Genomic DNA, 25,637 nt, shown 5'->3' with positions numbered 1-25,637 from the left:
GAGGTTTGTAAACCTAGCGAGAGTTTGAAAGGTACAGCAGACCATGAACTCCACAGATGGCAGTGTCCCAGTATTTAAACTGGTTTTGAAGACTGGAGTTCTCTGCTCATACTGCCTGTCACCAAAGCCAAGGATGGCAGCTAGACGAAGTTTCATGGGCACAGCCAGGCTGTCTCACAGTTTCAAAGTGCTCCTGCACTCCTCACAGCTTCACTTAACCAGATCATAGAATCATAGAATCACCAGGTTTGAAGAGACCCACTGGATCATTGAGTCCAACCATTCCTATCAAACACTAAACCATGGTTGACACCGTTGATGAAGCTCTCAGGGCTGTTTAATTTTATGGTATGACTGTTCCTTGGCTTTGTACATGTTTAATGCTGATGAGCAATCCCTGTCCATGTACCACTTCCCCTGTTTGTTTCCTTGGGTTTCTAGGCAATACTGGTTACACTAATGTGTGTGGCAAGAGAAGTTAACTGGTTGCAGGTAACCAAAGTTAAGATAAGGTGTGAAATAAGGCAAGAAAAGTTAGCCAAGCAGTGTTTCTCTGTCAACTCGTGGCTGGAAACATGACAGCAAAGTAGTGGATTGTGCTCTGCATTCGCTCCTGCAGCTCTTGGTGTGGACGCAAGGTTGCACCAACTGAAGCACCTGGTGTATTAGCAGTAAGGGAGTGCAGGGCAGCAGGATGATGCTTCTGCTAGATTCTGCTTTTCAAATAACAGTAATTGCATTTCTAATCAATGGAATCCCTCACAAACCTTCTGTAGTGGTGTGGGCAGAAGGCAAACCACGCCTGCAGCTCTAGGGTGAATCCAAAGTGGGAGGAAGCCGTGAATCCTTGAGTGTGCATCTGAGTGCAGAGAGCTGGTGTGGGGTATGTAGGTGTTTGTAAATGTAAGAGTGAGTTTGACTGCCCTCAAAGCCCAGCTGAAACAGAAGGTTTATTATGAAAAACTTGGCCTTGACAAACGTGTTTCCCCATCCAAAGGCATGACACGTTTTCCTGAAAGCTCACACAATCCAGAACACATTGGAATGTGCCTCTAAGTTTGAGCTGTCCCACCTGCAGGACTTGCATGACTGTCGGGCACTTGCCCAGCGTTGCTGAGGATTTCCAGCTCAGTCTGTTGGGCAATTCTATTACGACACTGCTAGATGCTTGGTGCTGTCACCTATGGGGAAGGATAAAGAGTTACTCTGAGCTGCATTTGATTCGTACCCTGGTTTTTAATATAGAAATAATGAATGGTTTCAGATGAACTTGCACAGGTTGGAGATTTGTGGAGGATGAATCAGGATTACGGGCTATCTGCCACATATACCCTTAAGCTAAACACGCAAAGAATAAATTAATTTATAAGCCTAAATTGCCTATAATAGCAGAATGCATAAGAAATGAATAGATTTAGATGTGCTACTACTACTCCATGAGAAAGGGGAAAGTATTATTATCCCTATTATGAAGGTAGTGAAGAAGAAATATGATCCAAAGAGCAGCATTTTCAAAGGCAGACTGATGTCTGGTGTCTTTGCTCTTACATGTTTGCTCCAGACACCATGGACCTGTTTTTCTGTTATGTGCTGTACCAGTAGCTCCCTGCTTCATGTACAAATGTGGACTGCCAGGAGCTGGAGTTCAGCAGGCTTGTGTTTCAAAGCAAACTTCTTGTGTTTCAGGCAAACTTCTGAAACTTCTAGGCTTGCTCATTTCTCCAGTGGTCACAGAGAAGAAAAGAGAGAGCCTGCAGACACATAAATATTCTTGCTTCTTCCGTAAAAGCATCCCTCTCTACATCCTAAAGTCACAGTGGCTTCCCACTTTTCATACGAGCATGGAATGTTTTGGGCTGGAAGGGACCTTAAAGCCCATCCAGTTCCACCCCTGCCATGGGCAGGGACACCTCCCACTGGATCAGGGGCTCCAAGCCCCATCCAACCTGGCCTTGAACCCCTCCAGGGATGGGGCAGCCACCCCTGCTCTGGGCAACCTGGGCCAGGGCCTCCCCACCCTCACAGGAAAACATTTCTCCCTAAGATCTCATCTCAATCTCCCCTCTCTCAGCTGAAAACCATTCCCCCTCGCCCTATCCCTGCACTCCCTGATCAAGGGCCCCTCCCCAGCTGTCCTGTAAGACCCCCTTTAAGTACTGGAAAGCTGCAACAAGAGATTAGAGAGATGCATAGTCTTCTTTTCTGGTGGTCACAGTGTTATATGCTCTTGCAGTGTTGGATTGGCTGCACCTGGCATCTGAACTCTTCTTGTCCTCTGTAAACTCCTTTCAGCGTGTGTCTTCTCTCCCAGGCTCGACTTAGCCCAGTCGTTGGGGCTGACACAGCTCCAGGTGAAGACGTGGTACCAGAATCGTAGGATGAAGTGGAAGAAAATGGTAAGTGGTTTGTTGCCCTTTCTCCATGATCCTTAAAAACGGATTTAAAAAGAGCAGATTTGGAAGCTGAGCATCATGTCAGTGACCTGTGTCTATTTATACCAAAAATCTTTTATTCCTGATCACTTTCCTTAGAAACACTTTTTTTTTTAAAGTGTTCATGCTGCAGCATATGTAGTGGGCTCGAGGGACCACAGGCAGTAGGGAGAATATAAAGCAAAGGGGAAAATGAAATTAGAACAGAACAGAGGGAAGACCCAAAATATCTCCCTCTGCGTTTTTGGCATTTGTGTGATCTTAATGCTTGTTGAATTGGTTACGTGCATAGACAAAAAAGATTCTATTGCTCCATGGAAACCAACGTAGTTTTGAGAGCTAATATTAATTCTTGCTTTTCATATTTTTCTTTCACTGCTTTCACTTATTCTTAGCTTCATGGCCCTTTTCCAGTTAAAATGCTTTTCGAAAGGACAACTGTCCAATAAATCCTGGTGGGAACTATGATGCTGTGTCATTCCTCAGTGGAGATGTTTATGTGTTCTGGAGCTGAGATGCAGTTCTAGGCTGCACTTTTGAGTGTCTGTGGCAGCCACAGAAGTTACTGCCACTTAAAACAAACTAGGGAATGGCTTGGGTGCACATCTTGGGTTGGAAATGTCTTGTAGCAGTGATGACGTGAAGGGAGAGGGAATTAAACATAGGAACAGTCCTGTTTTGTTGACTTCCACTGTTTACACAGAGGAGAGGGGCCTCATGTATTGTAATGCAGGTGTTACAAGATAGTGATAGTGATAGTAATAGTAATAATAATTTCAGAAGCCAAATAGGTTGGAGGAAAGACAGCTGGAGGAAACCCTAGCTCAGGTTTATGATGGTTCTCGCCTGGGCTTTGAATAAAGCAAACACTCAAGAACAGAACTGAATTCTGCATAAAATCTTCTGTCTGTAGTGCTGAGGACTGTGCCTAGGCTGATTTTGGGCCTCCCGTAGGAGGATCTCTGGAGATCTCCAGAGTTCTGGGTTTCCTTGCTGATGACCTTTGCATTGTGTCTTATTTATATGAGGTGATGGGTGAACACCGTGAATTCAGGACATTTCTGTGAGGCCAAAATTGTGACCAAATCGTGGATTAGTTTTGAGGTCGAAGGCAAGTTTCATCCTTCTCTAATGGATGTCGCACAGCAGCAGGGTTCAGATTGATCCTGACACTTCATCTCTTTTCTCCAGGTACTGAAAGGTGGACAGGAAGCTCCAACAAAGCCCAAAGGCCGTCCAAAGAAGAACTCTATTCCCACCTCAGAGGAAATCGAAGCAGAAGAGAAAATGAACAGCCAGGCTCAGAGTCAGGAGCTGGAGGGATCTCAAGCCCCCGAGGAGCCTAAAGTGACAGAGGAGAAGCCAAAAGTCTCTTTGGAGACAGACAAGTCTCCAGAACATATACCAGAGCCCTCCTCAGAGGAGACTACGCAATTAAGTTAAAAGGGAAAGAAAGGGGGTGAAAGGAAAGCAAAAAAAGATAAAAACCAAACCCAAATATATATATGTGTATATATATATTTAAATATGTATGTAATTGTGTGCGTGTACATATATATATAAATATATATATATATATGTAGGCCTTGTGTATAAGTCCAGAGATTGGTCACGTTGTGCCTTTGGGAATCAGCCATCACGGGCCATGGTGGAACAAAGACGTCCTGCATGAGTGGCGACAGCCTGTCCCTCCAGCAGCGTGTGGACACCTTCCCACTGAGAGCGACTGGACGTTTCCAGAGAAAACCATGTCTGTGCACCCCAGACAGCTCCTGGCAAGTAGAGGAGAAGTCGAGGGCTCCTTTCACGCCGCGGGAAGCAAATGTGTGCTGATGTGACTGTGTCGGATGGTTCAGTGTGTTCGCTTAACTTTATTCTTGCCTTTTTGAGTAGTGCAAATGGACAGAGAACTTGGTCTGGTCTTGGATCAGGGACAGCTGAAGAAATGGGGAGCTCTGAGAGTACCATTTCATCCTGTAACCAGCACTTATTTCTGTTAGGGATGGTCCCAACTTAAACAGTTTGAGTTCAGACCCGTGGGTTTGCTTTAGCACAGCGTAGAGATCAAAGCTTCCGCAGCAAGATTCATACCCGGGTCAGCATCCAGATTCCATCCCTCTCGGTTGTTTGGGTGCCGTGTCTGTGAATTTGCAGTGATCCAGGATAAAACTTTGGATGAGATGAGGATTTGGATTTGAGTCTGCTCCAAAAGCTTTGGGATGCTTGGATCTGGGATTTTTGCTTTGGGCCCACTTCTAATTTTTGTAGGGTTTTTTAAAGAACATTTAAATGTTTTCAGGGCTTTGGGAGAACGGTGGATTTAAGAAGTTGCTGCAGAACGTTTGCGTTTGTTTAAGATGTGTGCCAAGAATAGATATGCACCGTGTTTCATAAAGTCTTGTTAAGGGTGCATTTTGCCCAAAGGCTGCAAGAGATGTATTAAGATAACCTTTATTTTTTAATTAAAAATTAAATATATAAATAAAAAAAGTTGTTGTTTCTTCTTCAGAATGCTAGACAGAGGCTTTTTGAGGGGGCTAGGTTTTTCTGTTCTAACAAAACGCAGAGAAAGCAGGATTCATCAGACTTTCTGTAACCCAGCTCTGCAGAGAGTGCTGTGCGGACTCCCTGGAGCACCTTGCTAAGGTAGGTGAGGGGTGGTGTTAGTGCCACCTTGTCACTGGGTGCAGAGGACTCGATGGTTCTTCCAACTCAGGACGTACTATGAATGGGAGCACTGGTATTCCAGCTATTTTCTGTCCCCTCCCTGCCCACAGTTCTGTCTGGATGGCAATGAATGGGTCTTTGTGACCCTGTGAAGATGATGCCTTAATATCCCTTAAGTGGAATATTGTTGGGGTGGTGGTAATGACTCACACATAGGTCACACGTAGATCTCAAGTGGCTTCTCCAGGGGGTGTTGACTAGGGAGAAAGGATTTCTTTTTTTCTCCCAGTTTCTTGCTCAGTGGTGTTTGGAAGACTTTAATTACCCTCCACGTTAGCTCTGCCATGACACATGCATCTATATCAGGTGAAAGTCCTGCTGGCTTCAGCAGAGCCAGGTGGGACATTGCTCCACGCTCTGTCTGTTCCGAGTAATTAATACACAGAAATCAGCTTTGAAATGCAGCTGCAGTTTTGCCTCTAAATCGAGAAAAAAAAAAATGCACCAGAGTTGGACAATGCTTGTTTGCAAAAAAATTTGGAAATCCTAGCCGTTGGTGGCATGAAGGTTTTTTTATGGCACAGTGAGGTGGAAATGGGATGAAAGATTTCCCTCTTGTCTGTTGTCTTGAAAATGCAGGCTGCGAGCTATGAAGTCCTTCCTCTGCCATTAAAATGCATCCAAAGTTGTCTTTGAACCATTGTTCCTTCCCCAGAGTCCTGACAAACTCGGGACAGGCACAGTAAGAAGGGTGGTGGGGCAGGGGTTTGGCTTTTGTCTGGAGTTGGGATACAGTGTGTTGTTGCACATTCCTTATCTGTAGATGTCTTTTATTTCCCCTTTCTTTCCAGATCTGTGCTTTAGTTCAACCGTATCTATTGGACTTGAAACGGCCTTTAATTTAAAAAAGGCCTGTTTATTCAGGAATTAGACAAGATGGTCTATGAAATCTATAATCGCCCTCTGTTGTTCTTGGATAGCAGCATCAGCACTGTTATCTCAAAATAAAATGTTTCTACGAATCTTAAATGCTGTGGTACTAGGAGAGGGTGAAGAGGGCGCTTCGCTGGAAATAATTTGGCTAATTAGTTTCACCATTAGATTGCAAAAAAGTCTGCCAGAGCCTCTAGGAGGTTTACTTGGAAGCCTGACTGGTTCACTAGATCAAATTTTGTGTGTGGATCGTTCCAGAAACATAAAAAATTGACCGTCATGGAAGGCATCAAAGATTTTAACATCTCTGAGTTCAAAGAGAAATATCAGAGGGCTAGAGCACCTCCAGTATGATGCCAGGCTGAGAGAGCTGGGGTTGTTCAGGAGAAGAGAAGGCTCTGAGGAGACCTTATAGTGACCTTCCAGTACCTGAAGGGGCTACAAGAAAGCTGGGGACGGGCTGTTCACAGAGGTTTGTAGTGATAGAACGAGGGACAATTGTATAAAGTGGAGAGGGGCAGATTTAGAGTGGACATAGGGAGGAATTTCTTCACGATGAGAGTGGGGAGGCCCTGGAACAGGTTTCCCAGGGAAGCTGTGGCTGCCCCATCCCTGGAGGTGTTCAAGGCCAGGTTGGATGGGGCTTTGGCAGCCTGATCCAGTGGGAGGTGTCCCTGCCCAGGGCAGTGGGGTTGGAACTAGATGATAATACATGTGGATGGTTTTTTTTTTGCTTTTGGTACCAGAGGGATTTGTATAATTTGAGGGATTTTGTTAGATTTACATGGCAGGAGGGAAAGAAAAATAGGAACAGAGAAAGAAAAGAAATTACTTTCTCACCCTGAAGTAGGCAGTGCTGGGTGGGGTTTCTGTGCTCTCCGATGGATTGGGTAAATATGGAAATAGAACATTTCACAAACTTTTCAAGGTTCAATTCTATGTCTCAAGCAGGCAAAGTTGGTCATTTTCCAGCAAAGAATAAAGTAAGTTTTAAAAAGTGAAATTTCCCTCTTCCCAGATGAAAATAATTGTTTCTGACTCAACCCCACTGCACAGTGGGAGCAGTTCCAGTGAGTTTTTTTTAATTTGATTTTTTAGTTAATCCCATTCTAATCACTTGTGAGTCAATCTGGGTAAAGACGCAATACTCTCATTGTCTGGGCTAGTTTCTAATGAGTCCATAAGACACCAAAGATGTTTTTGTTCCTCTTTTAGATTAGTAGGAACTTCAGCATCTCATTTTTCAACATGATTACTTAAGTGTAAAATTAGCTCTTGAAACGCTGTCTGATACTCGCTTGCACTGAATTACTTCCACCGACTTTCCTGATGATACCTTGAACATCCATGGAAAGCTCATTCCGAACGAGTGTTCAGATAGAAAGAAAATGGGGGTGAGGGGGAGAAATGGTGAAACCATTAAATTGGTTCTCGGCTGAATCTCTCCATACTTGTTGTCTGTTCTGTGTTACATCTGCAGCTGGAGAGAAACATCGACAAATTCGAGTAAAATTGAACATCCCGATCCCAGCCATTGCTGGTAGGCAAGTCATCCTTTCCCTCTTGGTATATGGTTTTCCTTCAGTGGGCTTATTTTTGTTTGTGTCATTGAAATGCAGAGAATTGAGCAACTCTTCCCCTTGGCTTTGGGCTGAGCTGAGAGAGGCTTCCAGGCTGGGCTGGAGAAAGCCTGGTTCTTTGAGTTTACCCTTTGAGGGGGGCTGTGGTGTGTTCTGCAGTGACAACCAGCTCTTGTGGGTGAGTTGGATTTGCTTCATGCTCCTGAGACCCAGAAAGAACATTACACTGACTTGAGGCACCCTGGGTCAGAGGTGTTGCCAACATGACTGCTGTCTGCAGTCAGTAATCATAGAATCATAGAATCACCAGGATGGAAAAGACCCACCGGATCATCAAGTCCAACCATTCCTATCAATCACCAAATAATGAGACAGTCTGCACAAAAGGGCTTTATCAACAGAGTGATGGTGAAGGGCTTTCCAAACGTCTTTACACTACTCCTAAAGATAGTTTTTTTATTTAAGAGACCATTGATTGTTCTGTCTCCCAGACAGCAAGATCTTCTCAGACTCAGACTCGTTGTCGCTTATTGGAGGAGCCTGATCGCAGACATGTGCCCTTGGGGTTGAACCTTGCTAATGTTCAGGGGTGTTGGGCTTTGAGTGCTAACAGCAAGGAACAAGCCCTGATGTTGAAATCCCAACTCCCCTACAGGGATGGAAAGTGCTCATATCCGGAGTTCTGGCTGGGACCCACCTTTTATTGTACCCACTGTTTAGATAATTTTGCAAAGCACTGAGCTCATCCAGCAAGATGGAAAGATCCCCCAGGTCCCAGGAAGGATGAATGGGCTTTCATCCTGTTTTGCAAGAAAAAAAAAAAGAGTATGTATTTGTTTAACTTCAGGCCAATTCAAAGAAATTTGGTGCTTGGGTGAGTTTTCAGTTCCCCCTTCTCTCCACCACCTATAATGGACAATAAGAAAGGAATGAAGGGAGAAGGAGAAGATGAAAGAAAAAGCAAAGGTGAAAAGCTGAACTGTATCAACCTACATGAAAAATAAAAACTGAGGAGGAAAATAATCAGGTTGAAAAGTCAACTTCTTTTTGGTAAATTTTGACAGACAAAGCTCTGGTTCTGTAAAAACAGATTTTCCCTGAGTTTAACTGCGCAAACAAGGATGGTGAAGGACAGGTTTTTCATAGCTTTTCTCTTGTGGTATATAAGTTAAAACGTAGCTGAGTAAAGTAGAGTTGGATTAGACTTAAGCTGCAAAACAGGATTTGGACCCAAATTTGGGTCTTGGCAAAGTCACAGGTTCGGTGAAGCCTGGATCCCTTCCACGGGATGTTGGGCACGAGCATCCTGCAAGAAACTCATTCCTCTTTCTTCCCAAGGTCCAGTACTGCCAGGTAGGATTCACCAGGTTTTACTGTAAGCTGAAGAGTAGGTGGTTTGGGGGCATAAATCTTTGGAGTACAGTAGCTTTCATTTCTTTTACAAGAGTGGCAGATTGCACACATGGTAGGCACAATTCATATCTCTTAAATTAATGATGTTTGGTTAAAACAACAACCAGAAACACCCCCCAAATAGCTTGTTGCTTGCCTCGTGCTCTAGAAGCACTAGTGCTCTAGAGTCTTGCTTATAGACCTTGATCTCCTGGAGTTGAAGTCCATGAGGGCAATTTTCAGTGCAGGGATTTGGACCCTATAATCTAAATATATTTTTCCCTAGCAGAAATTATGTGGTTTTTTTCCTCATAACCAGCTATCCTGTGAGTTCTAGGCTTTCCCCCCAATTCTAATACCTGCCCATATTATGAATCTCCTTGATGATACTGTCCTGATGCAGTGGAACAATCATGCTTTAGAATGGCAGTAACAGCTAGGAAGGAAGCTTTTTATCACTGTGAGGATCCGTAGGTGCCAAAATGGTTAGGTGTACTGCCAGGCATTGTCAATGGAGAGAGTTAACCCCTCTGGGCTGTTCTGGCATGTCCATTAACTGCTGGAAACACCAAAGCTCTCGTTTTGTCAATTGAGAGTAATAGAGTTACTCACTAAGAGAGGTTCCTGAAGTCATCCTGGTCCTGGACAGTCATCCTTGTACCTTCCAGCATGCAGCTGGGAGGAGGCTTTTTCCCTCCAGAATTTAGTGAGAAACAAGTTTATGAAACAGAAATTCCATAAGACAAAATTTCCTGGAGAAGGCAGCGGCTGAGCGTGCCAGAGCACTAACAAAAGCAGAGGAAGCAATGGTTACCCCCTGGGCAAATGCTTCTAATATTTGCATAAAAACGAGCAACTAAATCCTTGTAGATACAACTATAGTAGAATATTTTAGTCCTTTTACACTTCCCATACGAGGGCCATTAATTCCAGAAGAGCAGCCAGCATCGCTGTCAGGTGGTGGATGTGATGAGTTCCTGGACGTTTAAGACTCACCGTTCTCACCAGACCCAAAGCCCAGCTCTTATTTAAAATAAAACAACACCTTTCTTAGTTACATCAGAGTGGTGATACCCAATTTTGATGCTGTGTGGGTTCTTACAGCCCTCCAATGAGCTGGGCTGGGTTTGACTAGGGTAGGGCTATGTACAAGAGACCCTGCAGCCCAGCAAGGTGGGAGAGGTTGTCCTAGCAAGTGAAGGAAGATAAAGCAGGGTGGAGAGCTGTGTTACATCAATCAGGTCCTAGTGTTTATGCAAGCAGCAAACCACTGGGAGAAAATCTTTAACAGTATCCTGTCCTGTAACAGCTGAGTGGCTTGGGTTGCTGTTCCCGTATCACCTCGTAATGATGGTTTTATAGTGGTACTGTTTGCAAAAGTAGTGGGGAAGAAAAGAGGTGTGAACTGACATGAAAACAGCAGAGCTGCTTCTTTGCATATTTTTGTGGCTCTCAAGTACTTTTTAGCAAGCTAACATTCAGGGGCAAAGATTATTTCTAAAGCCAGATCACCCATCTGCTCTCTGTGGCGCTTTCTTGGTGCCTCTAGAGAATACAGACTCTCCCAGTAGCTAAATGAGACACAAATAATCTGTAAGTGGTGGATTAAAAGTGATGAATAGACCAACAGTTCCGAGGCTGGGGGTTCCTTGCTCACAGTCATTCTCTGGGAGGTGATGGCACCAACTTAGTGAGAAGAGAGAAACTGTTCCTTCAGTATTCACCCTTGTCCTTAGCACATAGTGCACGTTCACCTTGGTGTGCTGGGCATCCAAGGTCCTGCTAGGAGAGATGAGAATTTCCCTCTTCTTCCTGGAAACCTGGATTAACCATGATTCTGACTTCTCTTCCAAACCTTCCCAGATCTGCCCCTTCCCAGGCAGCTTTGCTCCTGCTGGAGGTTACTGAGGTTTCAGCAGGTGAGGGATTGCACCTTCTGGGATTGTCACAGCTAGGAGTTGTGATCCACCCGTGCTGCCAGCTCTCGAGCAGCAGACACCCAAGTCTGCTCCCAAACCACAAACTGCCACATCAGAGCTGCCTTCCGCATCCAGAACAATTGCTGCCTTTATTCTGTGGCTGTGCCCATCCCTGGATTCATGTGGGATGATTGGAGGAGCACGGCTTCTGTCTGTAATCACTGATCCCTTGCAAATGAGGGATGTACAGCATCAGCTCCCTGCAGACCTCAAAGACAGCAAATAGCTGGAGTCCAGGCCACCTAAGTAGGGAAAACCAGCTTTCTGTCCTGGGATTTGCACATAGGAACTTTTTCGTGATGAAAATTAAGTTCAGCTAATCCATAACGTCATCTTCTTCTCCACATGGAGATACTTCTATTATTTGGGTGGGGAAGATGACTCAGAGAAATTATTTCCTCTCATATCCATGCTTCTCATTACTGGAAATACAATGGTATTCTTTCCCCTGTGTTTCATTTTGTGTTATTTAGGATAATGACACAGAGGAGGTGTCTGATAATGGGATTAGAAGCCCAGACTGGGAGTTATCTGCCTTATTCTCTGTGTGCCTGAGCGAATATTTACCCCTGAGGTTATAATTACATCCGTTTGTGCAGTGAAAAGTCACCCATCATAAGCAGTAAGACGAAGATGTCAAAGAGCAGAGGATGGCTTGATGTTTGCTCTATGCTCTTGCCAGGAGAGATGGATAACTCATGTGGGAAGCATCAGCCAGACATTTCCCTGCTAAAGCCGAGGTTCTTTATTCCCTTTCTTGAGGACCTGGCTCTCTCCTGGTGTCGTGTTGCCATCCAGGGATAAGCAAAAGCCCATGAACTTGATCCTCCCGTTCGTAAAAGCTGTTTGCAAGCTGTGGAGCAGCCTCTGTGAACCCATTCCTGAGGAGTTCTCTGCTCCCTGGCTCCCAGCCCTGGTCTGGATCAGGCCAAACGTGTTGAACTTTTGGACGTGCTACGGAGCCCGTCTGTTCGAGCAGGAATTTGTGGAGAGCCCGAGATTGCACAGAGTGGGATTTTAGTCTGATTTACTCAGCATTGTGTGCGGTTTTTGTGGAACGTGGGCCTGGGAATGAGGGCCAAGTTGAGTCTTCAGAGTCTAAATTTGAGCCACCCAAGATGGATCCTGATTTCCAAGCAGCAGATAATCCTGGCTCTGAGGACACAGCTGCTCTAGAGGTGACATGCATGGTCTCCTGCAGCGGTGGTTCCCCTAAGTCAGGGCTGAGTTACTGCAAATCCAGCAACTCAGTTGTGAAGGCAGGAGGCTGGTTTTGGTTGGGGTTTTGGTTTTGGGTTTTTTTCGGAAAAGGAAAGCTTCCTACATTTTTGCTCTTCTCTAATAGCTCTTTTTAAAGATCTGCTGTCAGTAAAGAACCAATGGTTTTAGATAACAAATCTGGAGCAGGTAACCAGGGCAGTTGTGCCAATGATGTTCCTCAAGTGCCTTTTGAAGCTGTGCTGTCCTCTTCAGAGGATCCTGGGTTTACCAGGTTCATTTCCTGCTGCTTTTTCCCAACAACTTAGTTTGATGAAACCTGACATAGATACAATAACAACAGACCGGGAAAGGGATACTTGTGAAATGTCATGCAAATATCCCTCTTTTCCCCGTGCTTTCGCAAGATGGGATCCTATATGATGCCAGGAGATAAAAGTTGGGATAAGCAGAATCTGTTTGGGTTTCAAAGACCAAGTTGGTGCAATAGCATGTGTTTTTTCATACTTTCCCTTTCATACCTCCATTTAAGAGTTGAGGTGGTTTGTATAGAATCATAGAATCACCAGGTTGGAAAAGACCCATCGGATCATCGAGTCCAACCATTCCTATCAAACACTAACCCATGTCCCTCAGCACCTCGTCCACCCGTCCCTTAAACCCCTCCAGGGAAGGTGACTCAACCCCCTCCCTGGGCAGCCTGTTCCAGTGCCCAATCACCCTTTCCACGAAATTCCATGAAATTCCATATATTCCTGCTCCTCTTGGAAAGCTGTTCCAGAAATGAACTCCTGTGGCAGTGCTTCAGTAAATCTATGTCCTGTACCACTGTCTCTTTTTTACTAGGGTTACCTTCTAGCACACACAGTTCTTCCCCTCTGCTGCTTCTCCCCTGGATATTTATAGCTGGGGATCATATCTCCATGCAGCCTTCATCCTGCTAGGCTCTTAGAGGCTTATTCATGAGATAAACTCTTTCCCCCTGACCACTCTGGTGTCCTTTTGCTGCAACTGTTCCAGGTTGAATTTATCGTTCTTGAACACAGGTGATGAGATCTATACACATTGCTACAGAGAAGGTCTCACCGCAGTGCTGTCTCCAGCCCAAATACCTTATCTGACTCATTTTGCAGTTACAATTGCATTATTGTTAATATGGGACACCTGATTTTGGTAGCCAGAAACCTCATTTAACCATTCACTGATTACCACACCATGATTAGCTCCTTGCTTATCCTGTTCTTCTATTCCAGTCCTCCATCTCCTGCTTTTCCTGCAGGTTCTACAACCTTTTTGGGTAACAGCTCTCTTAGCTTTTTGTCATCAGCAAACTTTGATGGCTCAACTCTGCTTTTTCTGGCCAGGGCTTTAATTAAGGATTTATGTAAAATTAATCTCAGTTCGAATCACGAACAACATTGTTAATGAACTTCCTTGAGCCTACTTGTCTCCTGCTGAACACATTTCCCTTTGATCCCCAGCTGCCTCTGTACCCTCTCATACAAAACTTTTGTCAGTGAATTTATGACTCTGTACAGAATTATGCACTCCACACAAATCACTGCTGTGCTGCATTGCCTGGAAAATCCACTGTCTGTTGAAGAGAGAGACTAGGTACAACAAACTTCTGTCCACGCTGCCTGATTTCCCTCTGTCTCCTTTACATTTACACTGCTCTATTCCCAAAGCTCTTGAAGTCAGGGGTCAGGCTGTTTGCTTCAGTTCTCACTTCTATAAGATATGGATCTGCGGGGTGTGCAGGGATAGGATGAGGGGGAACAATTTTCAGCTGAAAGAAGGGAGATTGAGATGAGATCTTAGGAAGAAATGTTTTGCCATGAGGGTGGGGAGGCCCTGGAACAGGCTAACCAGATAAATCGTGGCTGCCCCAGCCCTGGAGGGGTTCAAGGCCAGGTGGGATGGGGCTTGGAGCCCCTGATCCAGTGGGAGGTGTCCCTGCCCATGGCAGGGATGGGACTAGATGGGCTTTGAGTTCCCATCCAACCCAAACCGTTCCGTGATTCCATGACACTCCTCCAGTGCCACCTCTGCCTAGACTGTTCTACTAAGATGTTTGCTCTTGGAGTTTGTGGTTCTGTAATAAGCAACACAAGAACTCTAAACTCTCTGAGATTTGTTTCTTACTGGATTGTTATCCAGATTTTCTGCTTTTATTTCCCTTCAGATCTCACACAGACTTCCTTCGCTTCGAGTGTTTGCATTCATTTTTCCTGCATGGAATGAGAGTGACAGTTTCATAAATGCAAATTTTACTTTCCACCAGAGTGCAGGAGCCCTCTCGCTAAACCACGAGGTCCCAGTGGGAGCAAATACCTGCACGGGGACACAGAGAGATGGATCAGCACTGTCCACAGCAGATTTACAAGACTGAATGCAGAGTTCCCAGCCACCTGCCAAGCCTGTTTGCTTCTGAGAACTTAAAGGTCAGCCAAACAGGGGCAGGAAATGGGAGCAATCCTGCACAATACTATCTCAAACAGTTTTAATGACAATATCCTTTCATACCTGCCAATGATATATTTTTTTTTCAGCTCTTCGGCATTGTTAATCTTTTTCTCCCTCATCCCCTCTGTTTATTTTTGTTGCAGATTTATTAGGTGCACAGTTAAGTGCCATTTAGCTCTGCAGAACTGTCATCACCAGCACTTTATGAATGGGAGCATTCACTGACAAACTATTTAAATGCTAAAAGGGGGGAAAATTTACTGCTACAGGTCAGTGAAGAAGCCAAGATCAACTGAAACTCAGCTGCATTTCTCCTTGAATAAAGGAATGTGATGAAGGCGCTCCAAGTATTCTTTAACGCACCCTCATCCTTATTTTATCCTCATATGTCAAACTGAATGTCACTCTGGTTTGTGGTGGTATTTTACCTAAAATAATGCCTTTCTTTCTGACAGCTTGCAAAAGCACAGAGATCTAAAAATGTGGCTAAACAGGCAGTCACACACCTGCTAATTAAGGCTATGAATAAGCTGTGACCAGTCATGCAGCCTCTGAGAACCAGTTCCAGGCAGGGAAATTTCTAGGAAAAAAGCTAAGGGAGTTTTGTAGGTCAAATGCAGTCCTGGTTACGGGAGCCTCGGAGCCGTTCTGACTTTTCTTCTTTGATAACCTTGAAAAAGCTCTTCCTGTCTCTTAATCATAGAGTCTTGGAATGGTTTGGGTTGGAAGGGATCTCAAAGCCCATCCAGTTCCACCCCTGCCACGGGCAGAGACACCTCCCACTGGATCAGGGGCTCCAAGCCCCATCCAACCTGGCCTTGAACCCCTCCAGGGATGGGGCAGCCACAGCTTCCCTGGGCAACCTGGGCCAGGGCCTCCCCACCCTCATAGCAAAATGTTTCTTCCTAGGATCTCATCTCAATCTCCCCTCTTTCAGCTGAAAACAGTTCCCCTTCCTCCTATCCCTGCTCTCCCTGATCAAGTGCCCCTCCCCAGCTTTCCTGGAGCCCCTTTCAGCACTGGAAGCTGCTCTAAGGTCTCTCCAGAGCCTTCTCTTCTCCAGACTGAACCACCCAAACCCTTTCAGCCTGTCCTCATACAGCAGGTGCTCCATTCGTATCTCCTTCGTGGCCTCCTCTGGACTCACTCCAACAGCTCCGTGTCCTTCCTATGCTGAGGAGTCCAGAACTGAACACAGAGCTTCAGGTAGGGGTCTCATCAGAGCAGAGCAGAGGGGCAGAATCCCCTCCCTTACCCTGCTGGTCCCGCTGCTCTGGATGCAGCCCAGGACACGGTTTGGCTTTCTGGGCTGTGAGCGCTCGTTGCCAGCTTATATTGATTTTCCTTCTCCCCCAGCACACCAAGTCCTTCTCCTCAGGGTTGCTCTCAATCCACTCTCCACCTAGCCTGTAATTGTGCTCCACACCTGGCAGAAGGGTAGAGTGGTGTGTCCTTCCTTCTACCAACAAAGTTAGAGTTACAAGTTTTTCTGGCCAGATGTCAGAGCTGGATTTTTCCCTTGGTTGCCCCTTCCACCCATGTAGCATGGTGGCAACTTCCATGGCTCAGCGCATAAAACAGTAAGGTTATCGCAAGTGGTTATCTCTGCTTGCCTTCATCTGAAACATCTCATAAGAGAGGGACCCAAGGGAATGGCAGGAAGATGCCAGGGGGGTTTAGGTTGGACATTAGGAGAAGGTTCTTCCCCCAGAGGGTGGTGGAGCCCTGGAAGAGCTCCCGGGGAAGCAGTCACAGCACCAAGCCCTGACAATATTCCAGAAGCCTTTGGCCAATGCCCTCAGACACATGGTGTGGGTGTTGGGGTTGTCCTCTGCAGGGACAGGAGTTGGAGTCCATGATCCTTGTGGGTCCCTTCCAACTCAGGTCATTCTATGATTCTAAGTCCTGCAGGAAACTATGCTTCCTTGATTTTAAATGTTCTCCCTGAAAGGGAATTGTCTCTCTTTTTTTAGCATTATAGCCTTCAAAAGACGAATCAAGGTTTTGTGTTTACTTGTGTTATTTTCTATGTTTTATCACATCCCTTGTTTCCTAATCTTTCATAGTTGTCTTTAATGACTTGCAATTGTGCAAATATATATTTTAATATACCTGTGTGTGACTATCAATTAGAAGAAGCATTGGACAGGCTCCAGGAGAGCAGCCAGTGGGGACAGCCGGGTGTTGAGTGAAGGATCTAGGTGCCTCAGGTTTCCTGTCTCTAATGTCTCTGATGCTCTGACCCTGGGAATTCCACTGTTTCTTTCCCAAGTGAAAGTTTTCTCTTTCACTTGATCCTGGGATATTGCCAGGCTTACAACTCATTATACATGGGAGATCAAGTTGTATTGTAAAGTTGACAAAAATTACAGTTTTATATATTTTTCTCCAGCAAATCCACCTTGCTGGGCAAGGCTTCTAGACTAATCCACTCAGATTTAGAGTTAATCCTCGTGCACTCGGTGTATTCATGTGTAGGTATTTGAGAGATTTAAATGGACACTAGTAAATCCTATGGGGTCTCATTTCTTAACGTACCTTAGAAACTTAATCTGATGGAGGAAGATGAGATGCAAAGGCTTCCTTTCTGTAGCAATCAGCTTTAATTTTACTCTCCTTACAGGGTGAAATCAAGAAAACAAGAACACCATGGCCATGATTTGAAATGCTTTAGCAACAGTAGTTGATACAGAGCTAAGATAGATGAAGAACCCATTTTATGGATGTGGAAACTAAAGGCATGAAAAGGTGAAAGACAGTTTTCAAAAACCACAGGCAGACACTGGAAGAGCTGGCAAGAGTGCAAACCCCAGAGATGTGGTTTGATAGCATCGAGTGTGGACATGAGTGCAGTTCATAAGAAATGTATTCTAATTTCTTTGAAAGGCTTTGGCTTGTGAGTTGGAGTGTAAATCTTGCCAGTTTCTTGTAAATTCTCCCAAATTCCTGTGCTTTTGGTGCATGGTGAAATATCAGAACAGACTTTCTGGTAGTGTTTTATCACCTGCAACTCTAGTCTAAGTCAGCAGGTGCAGAAGGATGAGAGGCAGGGATGGGAGCAAGGGGTAGCATTCAGGTCTGGACTAAGATTATGAAACCCCACAGGCATAGTGGAGGTGTTTGGAGTGATTTGTGAAGGCATCCAAAGCAGTCAGTCAATAAACTCAGCCTGCAGATCACATCCATGCTCCTGTGGGGTTGTTCATCAGGTTTAGAGAGGTTCCAGTTGAAGCCACCAGCCCCTAATGGCTGAGGTGCAATCTTCCCACTGATCCTTGGAGATGTTCAAGGACAGGTTGGATGAGGCTTTGAGAAACCTGATTCAGTGGAAGGTGTCCCTGCCCATGGCACGGGGGAAGGTACTGGATGGGCTTTAAGGTCCTTTCCTACCCAAACCATTGTATGATCTCCAGTGAAGCCACAGTCAGCTTTACTACCTGGTTTGGGGTCCGAGCCACTTCAGGTACCTCAGATCCCATTGCTGTTTTCCTGTAATGCAACTTCCACTCTCAGATTGTTGTACTCATTCCTGTTCTTAAGGCGAATGAACTAATACCAGTGAAATTCACTTGGACTTAATAGAAATGCTGCCATAATTTCCTCGTGGAAGTTGATGTGATTTACACTCTCTTGCTGGCTCCTTCTCCAACGTTCTCCTCCAGGTTCAGTTGGTCGTTCCCTCACTTTATCAAATTTTTGTTGCTTTTATGGTATGCAAAAAATGAGCCCTTTCAGGACTGACAATTATGAGGTGAGAAAATAAACTCTACACTACCTTTTACTTGTTTAAATTAAGGTGGAAATCTGTGTTCTCATTTTGGCAATGCTATGTAACAGCAGCCTGAAACACATCTCTGTCTGTGTGGGCTTCATCTCACCTGACTTTGACCATCTAAGAGTTTGCTGTTTAGTTTGAGCTGACCATCTTCTTTCAATCAATGGCCAGTGCAGAGAAACAAGCAATTTATGCTGTCTCCTACAGAGGTGAATTGCTCTCTGGAGACACCTTTGACGGTAGATAAAGGTTAAGTTGGTTTCTTTATTTTAGATTGCTGACTGTAGATAGAATCTGAAGCCACCAGGCCCTGGTTTGCATGGAAATTAATGATCCCCTGGTACCTTTAGCAAAAGCAGGTATCTTAAAGCTTGATTACTTCATTCTACTCAGCTGAATGCTACCCACAGCACAGACTGGGAGTAGTTTAAGAAAAGAGATGTCCAAATGGTAGACTCAAATATGTGCAGCCTGTGTTAGCACTGGGCACCAAGGGCTCCGGGGGAAACACAAGGAAGGGTACCAAGCAGATGCAGAGCAATCTTTCTTCCGCAATAGCTCTATTCCTAACCTCTAACAGCCGGCTTAACCCCGGTACATGACATTACATGTGCCTTCCAAATGCCAATACTGACCCTAGGTACCATTATCCCCATAAATTACACTTTGGCTCTTGGGTTTCAGAAGCATTAGGGAAGGGAGTCGTGCAGCCTCATTAAGCTGTCAAGTACATCCTTCCTTTCTTGTTTCTGTGTTGATCTGCTTCTTCCTTGTCAAAGATGGGTGTGTGGACATGGCCTGCACAACCCCATGTTCCTTTAGGTTCATGGACCTACCGTCCCTCCCGTACCTGGCGTTGTGCCCTCGTGGTGGCTATAGGTGTGAGCAGTATCGGTCTTATTGTCACTGCAATTCATGATGATGGCCTCAAGATGTGCCAGGAGAGATTTACATCAGATATTAGGAGAAAATTCTTAACTGAAAGGGCTGTCAAGCATTGGAATAGACTGCCCAGGGAGGTGGTTGATTCACTACCCCTGGAGGTGTTAAAAAGATGAGCAGATGTCATACTTGGAGACACGGTCTAGTCGCTGACTTAGCAGAGCTGGATCAGTGGTTAGAGTTGATGTTATTAAAGCTCTTTTCCAACCAAAACCATTCCATGATTCTAATTAATAAAGTTCTATCTTTATCGAGCTTTTTTTTTTTTCCAGGAACTATGGGTACTTTGGTGTTATAACAGATGTCACATTAAAAATAGGTGATCTTGCTAAACGGGCTGCAAAGAGTTATGTTCTGTTCAGTCTTTGCTTTTTATCTTGAGGAAAGAGGAGAGAAATATCTGCGGTTGCTTAATGGAGTAATAATAACTTGCTGTTACAGTTATTCCATTTGGCAAACGTGGAAATATTCCCCCATGCTCAATGTTTCTGAATGGAGACAGCATTAACGAGGCTGAGGCTGTACGAAACCTTCTATTCATAGAGCTCGGCTTCTTGCTGTGCCAAGTCCCTTTCTTTGCATGCTAGTTATATTGTCAATGAGTTCATTAGTTCTTGGTCGAGAGTCAGAAGCTAAAGAGCTGTAATTGCAGCTTCTGGAAAATAATATCTTTGGGGGAAGGTTTTTATTAAAATGAATTATGCTTTTTTTTTTTTTTTTGCATTAAAAAAGACAGAGAGGTCGAAATGACATGAATCTCCTTTTTCAATCTACTGGATTTTCCCTAATGGCCAGAATGGATGGTGGGACCAGCAAGAGAGATGTTTTGGCAGTGAGGCTGATTGACCACGGAGCAGTGTGCCTAGGTTATGGAGGATTTTCCGTTGCTGGAAATACTGATACCCAGAGTAAATTTCCCTTCCTAAAAAACTTCCTCTACTTAAATTTGATTCTGCACTGGTGTTATAAGTGAGACACTTGGGGCACAACAACCCTGTGCAGCTACAGACTAGGAGAAGTCTGGCTGGAAACTGCCTGGAGGAGAAGGACCTGGGGGTGTTGGTTGACAGCGACTGAACATGAGCCAGCAGTGGCCCAGGTGGCCAAGAAGACCAGTGGCATCTTGGCTTGGATCAGACACGGCCTGGCCAGCAGGGCCAGGGAGGTTCTTCTCCCTCTGGACTTGGCACTGGTGAGACCACTCCTTGAATCCTGGGTTCAGTTCTGGGCCCCTCACCACAAGAAGGATGTTGAGGCTCTAGAGCGAGTCCAGAGAAGAGCAACGAAGCTGGTGAGGGGGCTGGAGAACAGGCCTTATGAGGAACGGCTGAGAGAGCTGGGGGTGTTCAGCCTGGAGAAGAGGAGGCTGAGGGGAGACCTCATTGCTCTCTCCAACTACCTGGAAGGAGGTTGTGGAGAGGAGGGAGCTGGCCTCTTCTCCCAAGTGGCAGGGGACAGGATAAGAGGGAATGGCCTCAAGCTCTGCCAGGGGAGGTTCAGGCTGAACATTAGGAAAAACATTTTCCCAGAAAGGGTCATTGGGCACTGGCAGAGGCTGCCCAGGGAGGGGGTTGAGTCACCTTCCCTGGAGGGGTTTAAGGGACGGGTGGATGAGGTGCTGAGGGACATGGTTTAGTGTTTGATAGGAATGGTTTGACTCGATGATCCAGTGGGTCTCTTCCAACCTGGAGATTCTATGATTCTATGAAAAGGGGGAATCACCCTAGTCCACCCTCACCATGTTACATTACCTCCCAGCTTGGCACTGTTGGGATCACAGAGACTCTTTAGGACTGAATAGAACCCCAGGAGTTGATGGATGTACCATGTCTGTGGGTCAGTACCAAGCCTCTGGCTGCACGCGGCGGGGAGCGCTGCGATTGCTTTTACATGCAGAAGGGCTCGCTTGGCAGTGCCTGGAATCGCTGCAATGCAGTTAGGCTTAATCCTGCCTTGGCATCGTGCATCGTTTACCCGGCAACCCTACTTTATAAATAGAGGGGGCAGAATGCAAAAATGACAAGCGAGGAGCATTTAGGGCCCATGACATGGTGTCATCAGACATGAATCTACAGTGGGTGAGGAGTGGATGACATGGAGCCGCAGGCTCTGCCTTGCCAGAAGCCCAGCACCCGGCTTTCTCCTCTGAGCTTTAGCCTCCTGCACTGGTCAGCAGATGAGTGACAGGAGGAAAAGAGAGGAGGGACAGACATCTCTGGGTAGGATGGTCTGTGTTGGTGGAAAACGTGGCAAACAGGGCGTCTGTTCTTGTGAAGGTTTTTGCACCTCACCCAGTCTACTACTATAGGATGAGGGGCAATGGGTATAAACTGGAGAGGGGCAGATTTAGACTAGACAGAAGGAGGAATTTCTTCACTAGTAGTGTGGTGAGGCCCTGGAACAGGTTGTCCATGGAATCTGTGACTGCCCCATCCCTGGAGGGGTTCAAGGCCAGGTTGGATGGGGCTTGGAGCCCCTGATCCAGCAGAAGGTGTCCCCATCCATGGCAGGGGACTTTTTAAAGTCCTGAAAAACAGAGGTTAATTGCATTCCCAGCTCCCAAGGCCTGGAATTTGCAGCTGAGATAACGAGGAGGGTTTTGTGGTTTCTTCATGCAAACATGGATGTTAGAGCCCAGCGCAAGCCCCTTCCTTCCAACGCAAAGAGATCTCAGTGTGACAAATTGCAGGGATGTTGCGTCCCAGCCACTGCCACCCTGCTCTCCTCTGCATGCAGCACTGTTTGTACAATGAGTCCTCCCTGCTGCCTCAGCATGAAAAATGAAAGCATACTGCAGTATAAAAAACTTCAGGAACTTTAGATAAAGACCTGATGGGGGATTTCATGCTGGTTTTTGTTTTATTTTGTTTTGTTGTTGTTGTTTTCCGGTTTTGTATTAAAGAAGATCATCGAGCATTCTATTGCGGCAGGAGAAGAGATCAGCCCTTCATTCTTTTCAGCTGCTGCAGTAGCTTGAAATTTTTGCTTAGCTAAATTTACTGGGTTCAAATGCAACATAGCACAATGCTATATAGAAACCTAGAGGCATAGCCGAGTCATATTTTCAGCTGACATAAATCAGCAGGGAGCCATTTATACCCTCTGAATATCTGGCTGGGGATTAGGTATTTCATCTTCTGTCCTCCCTGCCAGAGGCTCATCCTGTGAACAAGGAATAGCTTAACCCAAAGACGTTTATAAGAAAGGCCAGGGTTACGCACACCAGCAGCAGCTACTGAGAAGTCAGCAAGGGTGGGAACTTGTCCCACTGGTGGGAAGTTATTTAATTCTCTATTTTGGAGAGGAGGGAGGAGAAGCGTGTGCTCTGGCAATGGAAGCAGCAATGCCAAGTGTTTCCCAGGCCAAGGTTGCAGGACTGGGAGAGGATCATGGCATGGAGAGTGTAACCTACATGAAAAAGCCAATGCCAGGGAACAATGGGAGCCTTAATTGCACATAAACACTGGGAAAGCCACATGAATCATGAGGCCGTGCATTAAATTGTTACCTGTGTTTTGGAGAGTCTCAGCCAATGAAGCCTGACATTGGCAGAAAAAGCTGTTCCCACATATTATCTTTTGAGGTAGACAAAGGGTGAAGAAAAAGGGAAGAGAAGGTAGAAACCACATATAAACATTAATTAATACTCTCCAGGCTTCTTCTTTTTGGTCATGTTAAACCTTTAATCATGGGGATTAAGACCATGGCTTTTTATCCAGATAATAAATGTGGAAAGGAGTGCTGCTGGAAAGCCTTCTCATCCAGCTCCTCTCCCGCTGGGCTGGTGCAGAGAGCTGGCACCCTTCATACACAGCCTGCATCCTGCAGGAATGCAGATGCTGCTGAAATCCACCCTGCTTGCACTCACCTTCCCTGTGCTCTGCATTCATAGAGTCATAGAATCACCAGGTTGGAAGAGACCCACTGGATCATCGAGTCCAACCATTCCTATCAAACACTAAACCATGCCCCTCAGCACCTTGTCCACCCGTCCCTTAAACCCCTCCAGGGAAGGTGACTCAACCCCCTCCCTGGTCATTAACCCATTTTATTTTCCATTTGCAGGAGATGAAAAGCATGTATAAGGTCAGTCGTGCCATCTCCGCTGAAAGGTGGTCACTCTGCGTGATATGTTATATCCCTGTTATTCACAAACATCCTAATGCTCTTCCAAAATGCAGTCATACCACTCAGAGTGGGACAGCCTGGAGGGCTCCATGTCCGTTCCGCGTGGGCTAAAAAGGGACCGGTGGCTGCTGGCAGGGAGGGCTGGAGTGGATTTCTTCTCCAGCAATTACTGCTGCTTGTTGGCAAGGGGAAATGCTCCCTTGCTTGAACTCAGTGAGGTTAAGCCACTCCATTCCTGGGTGTCATTCGGTGCTTAAAGGTGCTGTCAAGAAAATGACACAAGAATTTGTTAAGAAACGCATGTTTCCCCTCATCCCCTGCTCTCCCTTAGGGCTTGCAGGCACCCTGGCTAGGGAAGCGGTAATGAGAAGAAAGCAATTAAACCCTTTTGCAGCTGCCCCAGAGGGGCTGGCTCCAGCCTGTACCTGGGATGTGTGTCCTTTGTGTGGGATTGTGTGCTCTGGGCACTTCTTCTGAGCTTTAACCCCAATTATTATCATTTCCGGGACCACAATATTCTTCAATGTTTATTCCAAGTGAGTTGATTGGAGTCCACGTTGAAGATGAGCAACTGAGACCTGGCTGCCTAGCACTGTTTCCCAACCTGAGTCACTCTTGCAAGCAGGAGATAATATCAAGATAATATCGAGTTCAAAAAATAGAAAATAGCACGTTTTCATGGATGTTTCTAAAAACCAAATCCATGAGAAGTTCTCATCCCACTGACAAGTAGGAATGAGCCTGCAATGCAGCCGAGGAAGACGTCCAGCCCAAGAGGGCTCTCCTCGCTCAGAAGCTGTGCTCTTTCATGTGCAGAGCAAGCCATTCATTTTCTCAGGTGAATAATGATAGTTTAGGGTTAAGATTTATGGCACGGCTCTTAGTGTCTTGATGGTAGATATGTCAGGCTATTTAGCTGTTGCTGAAGGTGGAAATCCATAAAGATGATGGAAGAGTCTCCCCCCAGACAGCACAAAAGGTCATTTGTTTTGTTCTTGAAGACCTCAACAAGCTGGTGATGCCATCAGTTTTCCTCTCCTCCCCTGCCCTTGGCACCCATGGCATAAGTTGCTTTGCTCCTCCAGCACTAAGGATGAGCGGGGGCGCAGGAAAGATGCTTCTCATTCAGTTTTTGCCCCTCTATATTCGTATTTCTCCCCTAATGCCTCTCGCTTGGGTTCAAAGCCTCCAGCCTAAACACTTTGACACCCCCCTGCTTCCTGCCCCTTTCCAGGCTCCTTCTTATCCAGCTCACTTGTCCCCCCCTCCAAAGTTTTAGGTGGTTTTTGCCCCAGTGCTTGTTTAGTTCAGAAGTTTCCCTCAGAAATAAATACACATTTTTCTCTTGGGAAAAGAAGGTGAGGCGAAAGCAAAAATCCAAACATGTTTGTGGCTTGGTATTCCAGTAGAAAATAATAATAATAATAATAATAATAATAATAATAATAATAATAATAATAATAATAATAATAATAGTGATGATGATGATGATGCAGCAACAGTTGCTGAGGCTGCACAACAAATCAAGTCCTCAGTCAAAACACAGTTTGGGCTGAATTTTTTCCCCTTCTTTTGGGTCACAAGCAGAGCTTTGAGAAAGGAGTGCTGCATCCTGCATGTCCAGACCCTTCTCCCCCATCTCACACCTCCTTGCTGCCTTAGCCCCTCTCCAGCCGCTCGGGAGCGGAGGCAAGCATGGCATTGAACAATAAACAGAGGTGACCCAGCCAAGCAAAACACAGGAGGTAAAAGCCCTGCTAATCATTTTTGTTTTGGAAAAAAAGGATTTAAGAATATGCACTGGAGAGCATGTAGTGGAATGGAGCTGTGCTAACGCTTGGCACCCCCTGGCACAACGATGGGGGCGTGAGTAGCTCCAGGCCATCGGCGAGGTCTGTCCCTGCATGTCAGGTGGAATTTTCCTGCTTGTATCTTTCGTCGGTGAAGATGGATGTTGGCTCCCCAAAGCCCTGATCTCCTGAAAGATAGGTGGCCTCTAGGAAGGGGGATTAGCCCTGTGCCTCAAATAAACCTGCCCAACATCCATCCAATTGCAGCAAGACTGAAAATTTCAGCAAGCGTAATTAAAAAATGAGAAATTCCCAACTTCTTCCCTCTCAGGAGC

The 25,637-nt window shown here is 45.6% G+C and overlaps 1 protein-coding gene across 1 annotated transcript in view; it reads left to right on the top strand.

The window, feature by feature from the left end:
* The window catches only part of BARX2 (BARX homeobox 2), a 39,375-nt gene extending 34,453 nt beyond the window's left edge, over positions 1 to 4,922 (top strand). The window contains exons 3-4 of the mRNA XM_069876555.1: positions 2,312 to 2,396; positions 3,624 to 4,922. Of these exons, the coding sequence (XP_069732656.1) occupies positions 2,312 to 2,396; positions 3,624 to 3,875 (337 nt within the window). The 3' untranslated portion in view covers positions 3,876 to 4,922. The remainder of the gene's footprint in view (positions 1 to 2,311; positions 2,397 to 3,623) is intronic.
* Positions 4,923 to 25,637: the final 20,715 nt, after the last annotated feature.

Source organism: Phaenicophaeus curvirostris, chromosome 25 (genome assembly GCF_032191515.1).
Source record: "Phaenicophaeus curvirostris isolate KB17595 chromosome 25, BPBGC_Pcur_1.0, whole genome shotgun sequence".
Lineage (NCBI taxonomy): Eukaryota > Metazoa > Chordata > Aves > Cuculiformes > Cuculidae > Phaenicophaeus > Phaenicophaeus curvirostris.
Note: the sequence above shows the minus strand (reverse complement) of the source record. Positions and strands in the feature narration are given on the sequence as shown.